Below are 13,281 nucleotides of genomic sequence, written 5' to 3'. Positions count from 1 at the left end.
TCATAGTCTCGGGCGGGAGACGGTGTTCCGAGAGCCGCGGCCCCTTAGCCAATTGCTGTCAGCAACATGTGGGGGGGGGACATCGCTATAGCAACCGGTGGCTGGGCCGCGAGCCGCGCCGCCGCCGGCCGGGTGCGCGCGGGGCCGGATATAAGGCGGGGCGCGGCGGCCGCGCTGGATGGAGCTGCGCGCGCGGCCGGTGGCCCTGCGGGGACCGTCCCGCGTCGGCCCCGCGCCCGTCCTCGCCGCGCCCCGGCCCGGAGCGCCTTGTCCCGGGGCCGGGCCAGAGCGGCGCGCTCGGAGCCCAGCGGAGCGGCCGCGCAGAGCTGCCGGCGCCCGCGGGCTCGGAGCTGGTGCCGCAGCCGCCGCGGGAGCCAACAGCGCACCGCACCTTTGTCTACGCCGGCCTCCCGAGAAGTTTGAAGTCAGAAGCAGGATGGACCCGCTCGTCTGTGGCTCCGGCGCAGGGAAACGGCTGGCCGTGGTGATGGCGCCGCCGCTGCCCGCGGCCGCCTCGCCCCGAGGCCGATCGGCCGGGAGCACGCCCCCCCACTCTCCGGCTTGGGCGCCGGGCACCGGCCCCTCTACAGGTAACCGGGAGCTCGGGAGCGGGGCGCAGGCACCGGCGAGGTAGTAGGAGAAAGGAGAGGGGCTGGGGGAAAGGAGGGAGGAGGCAGGAGGGACCCACGGAGGGCTCGGCCGGGCAGCCGGGCAGCTGCGGTGGGGGGGGCGGGGTGCGGAACCAGAGCCTGTGGAGGGTGGAGGGTGCGCTTGGGGGCTTGGATGGGCAACCTGGACGTCGGAGAGCCCAGTGCAGGGCTAACTCAGACTCAAAGCAGGACACCTGTCAAAGGCTCTGGCTGGCAGGGGAGGTCTGAGGTCATCCCCTCAGTGGGTCTGGGTGGGACATCCCAGGCTGACGGGGTTGGTGCTGCAAGGATTGGGAGGGGGGTGACAGCTGTCCCGTCCCCCCACACACATCCGCACCTTGGAGAAGGGCAGTATTGGCTGGGGCCTTCCCTCCTGGACTTGCTGGGAGCCACTTGGGCGGTTCAGATCGTCAAGACAGAGGGGCGTGGGGGTAGGGGGAGCGCATGCTGATGTGCAGAGGTGTGGGAAGAGGAGAGGAAACTGAGGGAAGAGCAGCCAGGATGGAGGGGCACCACCGGGGGGCATTTCCCTCCCAGCCCATTTTCGGGCACTCCTCACTGCCTCTCTGGGTCCGGGAGCAAGCCTGTGTGCAGTCGGGGTGTTTGGGATGGGGTCGCAGGGAGGAGCAAGCAATGGGCAGGTGGGGCCGTGGTGAGACTGCAGGATCTTCTGAGCACTGCCCCCCCCCAGCACTGCCCCCCAACCCCGCGCTGGTTGGAGACTCGCCTTGGTGTGGCCACCTCCCCTCCCCAAAACAGAACCTGCGCTTTCTCAGCAACCCCCCTCCCACCCCTAGGTGAGGCGGCTGCGTGCTTGCAGAGAGAAACTTCTCAAGGAGGGACATCATCGCCTGCCTGCCTTAACTACCTGTGTGGTTCTGAACTGCAGCCTCCTTGAGGTTCTAGAGAAGTCTCCCTGGAGGAGTCAGGTGGACCCCAAAATTAGAGGTGGAAACCACAGCGGAACTGGCTTTTTAGGACCCGAAAGGGTCTCCTGCCCTTTTGTGTCACCAGTGCGCTGACCTACCGCACTGCCCGCTGGATGGTTGGGGGATCTCTGGCACAGTTGCCAGGGCTCCCAAATGCACACGCAGGGGTCAGCGAGGACCCTCTCGGCGCTGGTTGCCCCACGGGGCTGGCCCTGCTGTCCCGGCCTTGCTGCTGATCCCCTGCCCCTGTGCGTCCTCCCACTCCGGCTCCCAGTTCCCCGGACTAAGTCCACATGTGGCCGTCCCTGTTGGGCACCGGGGGCCTCTCCTCCTGGGGTCCAGGGTGCGGTGTGTCCACGTGGTCTCTGCCCAGCCAGCGTTCCCTGAATTTAGACGCGAGCAAAAGTGCATCGTGGTGCTGAGTTGTGTGCAGGAGGGGGAGGGACACTCATTTCTTTTTATCAACTCAAGAGGAAACGCCCCCCACCCAAGCAAGCACACCCACTCAGCTGGAGCAGGCTTGGCCGGGGCGGGGGCAGGGGCCACAGCGGAGACGTGCCTGGCAAGCCTCTGCGGCTCCCGGTGGAAGGATGCAGGCATCGTTAGGGACACCACCCGGTGCCCAGTGGCCCGAGTGCTTTGTGGCAGGGAGTCTGGGCCACGGCATTGTCCCCCGGGGAAGGGGGCTGGGGACCTCTTGGAGAGCCTCGTGCCTCGAGTGCTTGTGGCTCCCAGGAGCCCTCGTCGGGGCCCTGCAGCCTGATCCCTTGGTCCTCTGCGGGATTCCTGTAAATGAGCTCGTGGCAGGGACCCGGCAGGGGAGGTGAAAGAAACTGCAGCACAGCTGCGCTCCACCACGGTGGGGTCCTGACCACCAACACCCCCCACCCCCACCCCCACCCCCAGCCCCAGGGCCAGGCCGGGGACGCTGGCTGGAGCCTCTTGGCCTCGGAGCCAGAGGATGGGCGAAACTCCAGTCCTGGAGAGGGTCTGGTCCTTGCTGGGAGGACTCCTTCCTGGAGACCTCGGCTCCTGGGAAACACCTGACCCCGAAGGCGCGCCAGCGCGCGCGTCGGAGCAGGCCTCCGGGAGCGGACTACCCGCCCGCGGTAAACACGGAGCAGGAGCGTGTTGGCCGTGTGTGATGTGTCTGCGGTGGGAATGCCGCGGAAAACGGGAAAGATGGCTAGGGTCAGGGTTCCTCTGGGGGCCCCGCGTTCCTGGTCTGTTCTCAGCTGGTAGCTCTCTCTTCTCCCCAAGACAATTTGCTATGTATCAAGCTCTACTAAGAATTAGTTCACACAACGGTGGTTTTCCCCCTTTAAACATAAATATCGTAAATCTTCCCTGATGTCTTAAAACAGAGTAGTTCCCCAAAACTGGTGTTCTAGGAGTACTTAAAGATGGCAAGTAGATAATTTATTATCTTTTGCATATTTATTTTTGTGTCTGTGCCTGAAAAAAAATAAACAAATGTCTTATTTTAAAATAGGGTATCCCCTCTTATTTTCATTTAGGAATAATTATTTCTTGGGCATTCTTTTCTCTTGCCTATATAGGCCTTTTTTTTTTTTTTTTTTTTTTTTTTTTTTGGCTACTTGAATGGCAGATTTGCAAGTACAATTTCATCTGCGCTAGGAACAATGGCTTTCACTTGCACAAAGGATTTCTCCCACCCTGGATTCAGACCGAAATGCCTCTTGCTCTGATAATAGCTTCTGAAAAGATTTTGTAATGCAGAGAATTAATACATGATTATTTCCGCCTGACTTCTCTCATTTATGAGAATTCTGTGGCAAATTCCAAATTAAAAATAGTTCAGTTAACAGCTTTAAAAAATACTTTTAAAATATTTTAAGACATTACCGCTCCCCCTCCCCCATATTTTTAAGTTTGGTCATTCCCATGGCCCAAAAACTATTAAAATTTTTGATCAGCCTTAAAGTGATAGCTACTATATTTTAGTAAATACATCTTAGTAAATCTATTTGAAATTTCCAAATAATCTTAAAATTTTTCATCTGGGAAAGCAAAGACAGATTTGTTGTAGCAACTCATTAATAGTGTCTAAAATCAAATTCTAAATTTTACAGGGAAAGAGAGCATTACAATCATAGTAACCAAAGTGCAGAGGAGCACAGCATGAGGCTGGGTTTGCAAAGCCAAGTCCTTAGGAATGATACAAATGAAAACATGCACAGATTAGAAGTTTCATATTAATGAAATTAAATGCCTGTGCCCATAAGTTTTGGATACAAGTGTATTTTACAATTGAAGTCAGTGGCTTAGGTAAGGGACTGCTATTGTTAACTGTTCACTGGGCACAGGCTTGGAAACATGCTCAATGTAGCTCCTGGTCCATAAATATTTGTTACCGTGAAGTTTTGTGTTTGTGTGGCTGCCTTAGTCCTCACAACCGCATTTGAGCATAAAATGTTCTCTCTCTCTCTCTCTCTCTCTTTCTTTTTTCCTCTCTCTTTTAAGCTTACCACATGGACAGCTAAAGAAAAAAAGTTTTGAAGATATTTTGCCATAAATGGCTCAGAAGACAATGTAAAGGAAGCCCCATGCACGCTTCACATTACAAGCACAGATCAAAATAGTTTAAATAGGTCAGGACAACATCTGTAGATTCTAATTTCTAAGAGCAACTCCACAAATTGTCTCTGTGGTCACATTTATCTCAAATCACAGCTTCTGCAATATTTTATATTCTAAACTCAAGAAGTTGCAGGTGGAAATGTTTGAGTGGAAGAAATATGCAATATTGTACTGCAGTTTTCTGCCAAGATACATATAACCTGATCTAAGGTTGACTTCATTATTCCTGATTATTTTTAAAAATCGTACTTTTCCTGCATCTGGAACTTAGCATTAAGTGCTTGTGTGTGCAACTCCTGCATGCTGGGGTACACAGCTACCGGTGCTCCTGTGTGACCTCTCTGCCACTGTACAGAAGGAGGTGTTCCGCTTTTAAAGGATGCCTGACTATAAATGTCAAAGTCATAAATATTTAAGCATTATTTTCTTTCAATTCCAAGCCAAGACTGACAGGATACCTCTAATTAGTCGTGGGCTCTCTGCAGGGCCCAGCCCCAGGACAAAATTTGGGGAAGGCACAAATAGTTCAAGTTTCTCAGCCTTGGGGGGGGGGGCAAAGAGGGGGGAGCACTGAGCACCCCCCTCCACCCAGGTCACACTTGGAGCAGGACAGGATCAAACTCACTTCCCAGCACATATCAGGCTGGTGGTTAGCAGGGATTCCAAGTTTTGTTTGTTTTCTTAATTCCACAAAAAGAAAGGAGATAAAATAATCAAGTTATTTAAGCTCAATCACTATGCCAAAAAGGGGAGTTCACTTTCCTTAATTTTTATTTTTTTGAAAAATTTGTATAAATTTTCGTTTCTTCCGGGATTCTTAAGACCAGACTAGCAACCAGCACCAGTTTTTCCTCTCACTGGGCCCTGCGGCTCAGCGCTAGGTAGGTGGGCACCCACTGAGGTGCGGGCTGGGAGCGGGGAGGGGCAAGGAAGAGAGACTTTTGGTTCCAGCGGTGGCACCCAAGGCCGGCAGGAGGGAGGGTTCCGAGCTCCGCAGGGACTGGCGACCTCAGCATCACAGCCAGGACGGGAGGGAGGGTGCATGGTGTCCCTCTGGCTCACACCCTCCGAGCCCCCACCCCCCTCCACCCCGAGCCCATGCTTGGGTCACCCAGAGCTTTCGCCATCAGCAGCCTCAGCGACCCCTCTCCTGACTGCAGGAGGAGCCGGAGCCATCCCCCATGAGCTGCGGGATGTCAGCCAGGGTGCCTCCCTCCTGCCCGGGACCACGGTCACCCTTCTCTGCAGGACAGCTTGGAACTAGAGGGGACCAGAGAAAATGAGACTCTGTGGGCAGGGGGGTTGCGTCCTGTTCCTCCCCGCCTCCCCTCCTCCCCCAGCAGCACCTGGGACCCGCAGGGGTGGGGTCCGGGGGAGCTGGGCAGCGAGCAGGGAGGAGGGAGAGCGGGATCTCCAGAGGAGGGACAGTCCGCCGCTCTCCTTGACATTTTTCTTTGACCTTTGAGTCAGTTTCTCGCGCTGAGGAAGGGGCAGCCGGCAGGCCCTGTTCCAGTCCCCGTGCGTGCCCAGCGCATCTTGGGCCACCATGACCGATGACCCGTCGGTGCCCCGGCCACGGTGGGAAGAGCTTCGGTGCGGCCTCCAAGCTGCATGTCCAGCCTGGGGTCTCTCCTTTGCCCCCGACCTGGGCCAGGTTGGTGTGTGGGCAGGGCCTGCCACTTGTCTCCGTGGCCTCCCGCCCGGAATCGCCGGCCGCCCTGTGCCCCTCACACGGTGAGCGGCCGGGCACCCCCGGCCCGGTGGTCCCCGGTCGGGTGCGCACTGAGCGTCCACCAGAGGCCGGGCTGGCCAGCACCCGCGTGTGCGCTCCGCGTCGCCAGGCAGGAAGGCCCAGGAAGTCCCCGGCCCGGGCGCGGCAACCACGTGAGCGCGAGGGGTCCTCCCGACGCCGGGTTGGCATCCCCCGCGCTGGCGCCCGGCCCAAGTGGGGACACGGGGACTTCCAGTGGCTGCCCCGGGCGGGCTGGCGGGACGCGCAGCGGCGGCCAGGCGGACCGAGCCGGGGCGGAGGGACTCGGACGCCCCTGTCTCGCCGCGCCGCCTCCTTTGTTGTGCGCGCTCCGTCTGCCGAGGCGAGGCTGCCCCGCGGGGGGCGCGGGCGGAGGGGGGCGAACAGTCTTACTGGAAAGCCCCTCACGGAGGTGTGCCTCCGGCCTCTTCGGGGAGCAGAGGGGATGGCCACCCAGCCGCGGAACGCAGACCCGGGGCGGCGGGGGGACCCTGGCCCGAGCCTCGCTGCGCCCTCGGGCGCTAAACCGCTGCGGGACAGGGGACGGGGACGCAAGCGAAGCATCGAGGGGCCGGGGCCGGGGCCGGGGCCGGGGCCGGGAGCTGGGGAGCGGGATGCCGGGGCCGGGAGGCCGGGGCGCGGGGACCTGGGGCCGGGGAGGCCAGGACCCGGGCGGCCGCGCTCCCTCCGGCACTGCTGGGCCTCGCTGCGCCGGGCGGGGTCCGCGCGGTTTATTTACGCGGGCGGGGACAGGGGTGCGGAGGGAACGGGGGTCGGCGGCGGCGGGCGGCTGGTCCGCGGCTCCCGGAGCCTCCACCTTCTGGGGGCGGCCGTGAGGGCGCGGAGGGAGGGGCGCGCGAGAGGGGGGAGGGGAGGGGTCCCCGCCGGGGGCTACCGCGGGGCCCGCCACACAGGCCTCCCGCAGCCCTGCCGGCGCCTCCCGCGCCCCCGCCCTCCACCCCGAGCCCTCCCTCTCCGTCCCTCCCCCTCCGCCTCCCCTCCCCCTGCGGCTCCCTTCCCCCGCCAGCCCTCCCCTCTCCCAAGCCCCCCCCCCTCCGTGCACCTCCCGCCGTTTGCCAGCCTCGCCGCGGTCCTCGGAGCCGCGCATCCAGGCAGGAAAATCCAGCGCCTTTTCTCATTTAACCCGCGTTTCCATTAACTCAGTCCCGGCACCAGCTAATCCGCTGCACGGAAGGCAAAAGGAGGCTAATTAATGACCAGCTTTTCCAGTCAAGACCGGCGATAATTGCTTTGGTGGCCTTTATGATTACAAGATAAAAATGGTCCGGCCTGACATAGGAGGCCCTGTGTACACTCGGGGACGGGAGCGAACGAGCGGGTGGGAGGCTGGATACGGAGCAGAAGATTACTAATAGAAGACACATAATGAACAGGCCGACCAGGCATTCATGGGGAAAAATCCATTTTGTTACCACGCGAAATTAGGTGGTGGAAAGGAGTTTGCTAATTGTTCTCGTCTTGTAGCAAGCTGGGATGAGGCGGGGCGCACGTCTCCATTCAGGTCCCCAGGAAGGCTGGAGGGCGCGCTGCCCGAGGGGCCCTCCTCCCTGCCCTGACTGTGGCCAGTACACCTGCCAGAGCGGACTGGGAGGCCAGGCACCTGTCGCCCGTGGAGCCTAGGGAAGCACACCTGGAGGCTGTCCCCTGCCCCCAGGGCAACGGGAATCTGATGGCTGGTCTCCTCAGGCTCCGCACCATGAGAAGGGGACTCGGGACCCTGGGGTTCCAAAAGCCTTGCAGCTCCCTCAGGGAAAAGCACTCGGTGCATGGTGCCCTTGGGGTCTGTGTCCAGCGGGTGCGCGCAGGGCAGGTTGGTGGGGGTGTCGGCAGCAGGTTCCTCTGGAGGTGGCCCCCCTGCAGTTGTCTTCAAGAATGCGGATGTGAAGCTTAGGAGAACCTGCCTACCCTGTGTGCTGTGTGCTGTAGAGTTGTTTGACTTTTCTGTGCTCTAGGCACCGCCCCCCCCAAGACATTTGTGGTGTGTGCTCGGGATAAACTGCTGTATTTTCCTCACACTTGTCTAGAGGAAGGGATGCGCACTTTTACTTAAGGCAGCAAATCAGCTGCCAAAGGCTTGACGTTGTTATGGTTAGAAAAATGGTGTCCATAAGGGAAACAAGTGATACTTCCAGATCCTTTTGAGAACATTGCAGTCTGTAGTGTGCTAGTTTGAGGGCTGCTGTTCTGAATGGTCTGATGGCAGCATAGTGCTGGGCTGAGCCTGACACTTATGTCTCCTTGGAGAAGGGTGGTCTTTAGGAGGTCCTAATTTGTTAGGTCCTAACATGCACCTTCTCTCTTGTTCTTCAGAAAAGCAAGCTCAAGCTTCTACCGCAAGGAGCAGAGCAAGAGGACTCGACCCCGTTCATCGTGCTCACCCTGGTCTCTGTGGTGGCCATGGTTGGGGTCCTGCTGGCCTCGAGTGTCATCTACTGCCTGCGCCACACATCCCACTCCAGGCTACAAGAGAAGCTTTCGGGAGTAGGGGACCACTCTGGCCCAGATGCTACAGCTGCCTATCAGGTATGGGTTTTGTTTGTCCCCTCTGTTCCCAGCGGTTCATTTATTCATAGTTTGCAGCTACTCATCAGCATTCGTGTAAACACCCTATAACCACAGGTTTACTGCTTTGTATGAATCCTACTCTATTCTCGGCTAGTCTCCATGAGTCGTGAGAACAGGTTGCTCAATAGAAATGTGGAAAAAAGTACAAAACATGAATTATGTATGACCTGTTATCTTAGTTTGGCCACTATTCATGAAAGATGCCAAAGTTGCAAGATAAATTGGTTATGTAGACATTTGAAGATGTCTCTTAGATCATCAACTTCCTCGGGTCTTATACGAAAAGACCCTTTGACCTGGCCCATCACCACCCCCCACTATTATTTGGATAAAGTGCAATCCAGTGCTGAGCGGTGGGAAGTACACCAAGGACGTCTCCATGAGAGCAATGGTGGCGGGTGTGTGCTGAAACACGCGACCATTCCACACACACCTGGAAACAACTCAGAAGCCCCTGAGAGTGTGAGGAAGGCGGGTGCAGCCCAGAAGGGACAGTGAAACACTCACAGAATGTTTAGGAGTTCTGTAGCATGCACTTCACATTTAGTGACATCCTAAAGCAATGAGAATGGGCCAGCCCACAGCACATACAAGTCAGGTGACAACAATCAGTATCGTTCCCATTTGGGAAGGTAAAATACTTAATTATCATTTTGAAAATTCAATCAGTATATACTTGTGAAATATCTTCTCTCATTGGGCCAGATTCTTTGTTTTTTCTAGTCAGGGGATTATGATGTATGGCACGTCTGTCTTGTAAATAAAGCATCACATTTTACAATAACATATAAGTTGAATATTCAGTATCACAGTTACACAGGGGGCTCCCAAGCTCTTCCTAGAACCACCCTCCCCCCATACTGTCTTGCCAGGTGCCCCCCCAGAGCTTGTCCGAGCCGGCTGCTTTTGCTCCGCTGGCCACCCTGGCGCTGGCCACCCTGGCGCTGGCCCACAAAAGGAGTTGAATGAATTTATAAAATCACTATGCTTAAAAGAGACCAAGAGATAGCTTCCCCCTGGCCCTTGTTAGAAAGTTCTTGGTATCACCACTGAATAGAGAAAAACTCTGGTTTTCTGGAGGAGGTCGCAAGGCAGGTCAGTAGGATCTTCTCTTATAAAGAAATGGCACTTTCGAATGTGTGGGAGATGGCATTTCAGCCTCAGTGCACAGCTCTGCTTCAAAGCAAAAAAAAAAATAAAAATAAAAAAAAAATCACGTTTGAAGAAGCAGCCCAGAAAAAAAAAAAAAAAAAAAAAAGTCACATAAACTAGTAAGAATTTATCCAGAAATTCTATTGAGCAAGACCATCAGTGTAGGATGCCGGGGCTTCTAGGCTGTGTCTGTGCCAGGACATAAATAAATTATCACACCAGTTCTGTTCTGTGTGCAAGAGACGGGAGATCACACAGGGGTGGATTTTTAGAAAGCATGGCATCCTTTGATATACTTTGAAATTCAAATATAAAATATTGATAGAATGGAAAGGTTGGGCTTGCATGCAGAAGTGACTAAGTTTGGCAAGAATGCAGGTTGAAATTGCATACTTAGAACCGAGTTTGTGATAATTAACAGAAAAAAAATCTTCCCGGTGACAGCTCTAATTAATAGTATCTGTAATTAAAATCATGCCCTTCCAGCAGGAAAATTGTTTGAATTTCTTAGAGTGACCTTTCTGCTGTTCCTCCTGGGGGCATGGTGGTTAAGTTGATATTGATTTTATAATGAGCTCTGGTTTGTTTAATAAGAATCTGTAATCCAGACAATAAATGAAATGTGTGCTTTTCTTCCACCCAGATTAATAAAAAGAGGGGGGAAAGCACAGAAAAAACTTTTGCTTTAAAAATACAATCTAGGAAAATTTGGAAATGAAATTATTACAAAGATTTTCTGATGGGCGTAGTTTCCAAATCACCATGAGATACTTTTAGGGAACAACTCTGGTTAACTGTAGACGTTTGACCCAAAGTGGACTCTCTGCTGGGGAGATGTTACTGCTTGAGCTGTTGAGTTGTTTGGGTTTGTGGCTCGCAGAGCAGGACTCAGCAAATGGGGATGGGATTTCAGGACTTTTACCGCTAGATTTCGCTGAGTCATGGATGAAGGCTCTCAAAAGTGTCAGTAGAAATAGAGGGTGCTTACATTTATGAAGGGAGCAGGTATTAACTCAGGAATGCATCCATCCTAACCCTGGCTTTTCTAGAGCTACCACCGTCTGGGTTTTTTAAAGTATTGCAGAACATAAAAACAGTCTCAAGAAAAGTTGCTTTGACGCTTTCTTCATTTTTCAACCATTGAACTTTTCTGCACTCTGCTAATCCTATAATGCAAGTGAGATTTGGATAAACCTCCTGTTAATTCCCGACACTGGGTGATGAGGAAAACTGAGCAATTTAACATCATACGTTATTTCATACTCAAACTTTCCAAGAGACAGAGGTTGTTTTTTTTTTGTATATTTTTTTATTGGAGTTTGATTTGCCAACATATATTGTAACACCCAGTGCTCATCCCGTCAAGTGCCCCCATCAGTGCCTAGTCACCCAATCCCCCCACCTACCTCCCCTGCCACTACCCCTTGTTCGTTTCCTAGAGTTAGGAGTCTCTCATGTTTAAGACAGAGGTTATTGTGTACAGAGGTTAAAAGCCTGGGAGTGAGGAGCTGTGGGTGGCAAAGCAGTAAGTTTTACTTACATCAGATTATCAACTTACCCTTTAAATAGAGGAACTGAGTGTTCTTATCAGAACATGAGGAGCCTGGCTCTGGTCAGCAGTGAAGACGCGGGGAGCTCAGGGCTGGTGGCCTCTGGAGCAGGAGTTCTTCCCAGGGAGCCATGGAGGAGAGCCCGTATGTGCCCAGGTGAACAGCCAGCAGTGGCCTCATTGCAAGGGAGCTCAGGTGGGGAGGCCCCCGTGCAGCAGACCCTTTGGAAGGCCCTGGTCCTTGCCATCCCTGATAATGCACACCTTCTAGATTTTACCCTCCCAGGCTCCTGGCAGCCGATGCAGAGCCCCCACGTGCTCATAATTCACGGTTTGTGGCTTTGGGTGAGTTACAGGGCATCCGTGGAGTGTTCCAGAATGATCAGTGGGCTTCTCTTAAAATCGTTTCGAAACAGTGAGTCATTTGCATTATTAGGTCCCAGTGCAAACACGCTTAAACATGCTTCCTCTTCTTCCTAAGCATGAAGCTATTTCATAGACAGAGTCAGCATCTCAAAGCTTAGTTTACACGTGTACTTGTGTGATACTTTGGTCACTCTACCTATTGGAAAATCAAGTATTTCTTGATAGACTCTTACACTTTGACACTTACCCAGAGATCAGTCTTATCAGATAATCTATTGAAGTTTCATTTCCTTGAGCCTGAAAGAATTGGGTGTATTAACTTTCAGAAAAACGGAAGCACATTTTGAAAGGACATTTCTTTTAACGACGGCTGCCAACTTTTCCCCGTTGTGTTACTTCATGTTATTTTTTCTCCTAAATATATAAAACATAACATGCTTGGATTAAATCTGTACTTCATTATTTAAAAAGATAATTTTCTTACTTTTATTCCCCCCCTCCACACACACACACTGGCATGTTAGCACATAACATCAGTGTCATGTAGATACGTGTGTGCACGTCTACAGCACCTGCTCGAAGCTGGTGGGGTTCGGGTCGGTGTGGATGGAGGCGTGGAGCTGTGTCCCGCATGGGATGGGCATCTCCTTGTGGGGAAGTCCTGATTCTGGGGAAGGCCGTTGGGTGACACTGCAGAAAGAAGTGATGGGGTGGTTAGAACACATCCCCCTCCTCTCTTGGAGTCTCTTTGAATGTTGCCTCCGTTTCTCTGAGGCTTTGATCACCTTGGGGCAGCCCCATGCTCCCACCCTGCCTGTCCCCAAGTGAGGGCACAGAACCCTGCGGAAGTTCCAGCAAGCGTCTTTTGATGGTTCACTTCACAATACCCAGCAGGCTTCCTTGTCCCTGGGAGGCCCTTGGAAGCAGACCCAGAGGAGAGCATGCGTTTGGGTGCAGGGCAGCCTGCACACTGGCTGTGGGGCTCACCCCACTGGCTATGCAGTAGGTGCGTGGTGGCAGCTGCTTGGGGTGCTTCCTCCGCCCGGGCTGAGGTGCCCTGGGGCCCCAGCCTAACTCCGCAGCCCAGGGCCAGGGGAGAGCCTGTGCCTCACAGAGGAGGGGGCATGTTGCCAGCTGGCTTATTCCTCTGCACATTGGATCAAGGGACCTTCTTTTTTTAAGGCAGTTGAATCTTTTGTAAGTAGCGCGATCACTAGTTAGAGAAGTGTTGTCCAATTTCAGTAGAAAGCGGAGTCTGCTGACGTTTCCTTGACCCCCACCACAAACTCCTGAAATAGCCCATTTCAGTCTGAAAGCATGGCCTTTCTTTGCTTTACATTTAAATTTTCAGGTCAAAATAACTTTCTTTCTTTCTTTCTTTCTTTCTTTCTTTCTTTCTTTCTTTCTTTCTTTCTTTCTTTCTTTCTTTCTTTCTCTTTCTTTTTTTTTTTCAACTTCCCATCAAGCAAAGTCTATCCTGCTTCAAAAACAGAAAAGTACCCTCAAGTATCATTAAAGAACTTAACGTTTTTATCCCAACTCAAGCAAGCCTGAGAATTGGGATTCTGGCTCATTTTGCCTTTGCAGGAAGCTGTTAGCACCTGTGGGTCTGTAGGGAGAATTCTCTAGAAGCTTTCCAGACACAGAGTCAATGGCTCATCTGGTCAAGGAGAAGCTAGGCTCCTGAGGGGGGAGGCC

The 13,281-nt window shown here is 53.8% G+C and overlaps 1 protein-coding gene across 2 annotated transcripts in view; it reads left to right on the top strand.

The window, feature by feature from the left end:
- PTPRN2 (protein tyrosine phosphatase receptor type N2) overlaps positions 1–13,281 on the top strand; it is a 727,688-nt gene that overhangs the window by 609,784 nt on the left and 104,623 nt on the right. For both annotated transcript variants that reach the window (XM_038559842.1, XM_038559843.1), the window contains exon 13: positions 8,262–8,474. In XM_038559842.1, the coding sequence (XP_038415770.1) occupies positions 8,262–8,474 (213 nt within the window). The remainder of the gene's footprint in view (positions 1–8,261; positions 8,475–13,281) is intronic.

The sequence above is a fragment of the Canis lupus genome, chromosome 16, assembly GCF_011100685.1.
Source record: "Canis lupus familiaris isolate Mischka breed German Shepherd chromosome 16, alternate assembly UU_Cfam_GSD_1.0, whole genome shotgun sequence".
NCBI classification, from domain to species: domain Eukaryota; kingdom Metazoa; phylum Chordata; class Mammalia; order Carnivora; family Canidae; genus Canis; species Canis lupus.
This window is presented reverse-complemented; position numbering and strand designations above follow the sequence as displayed.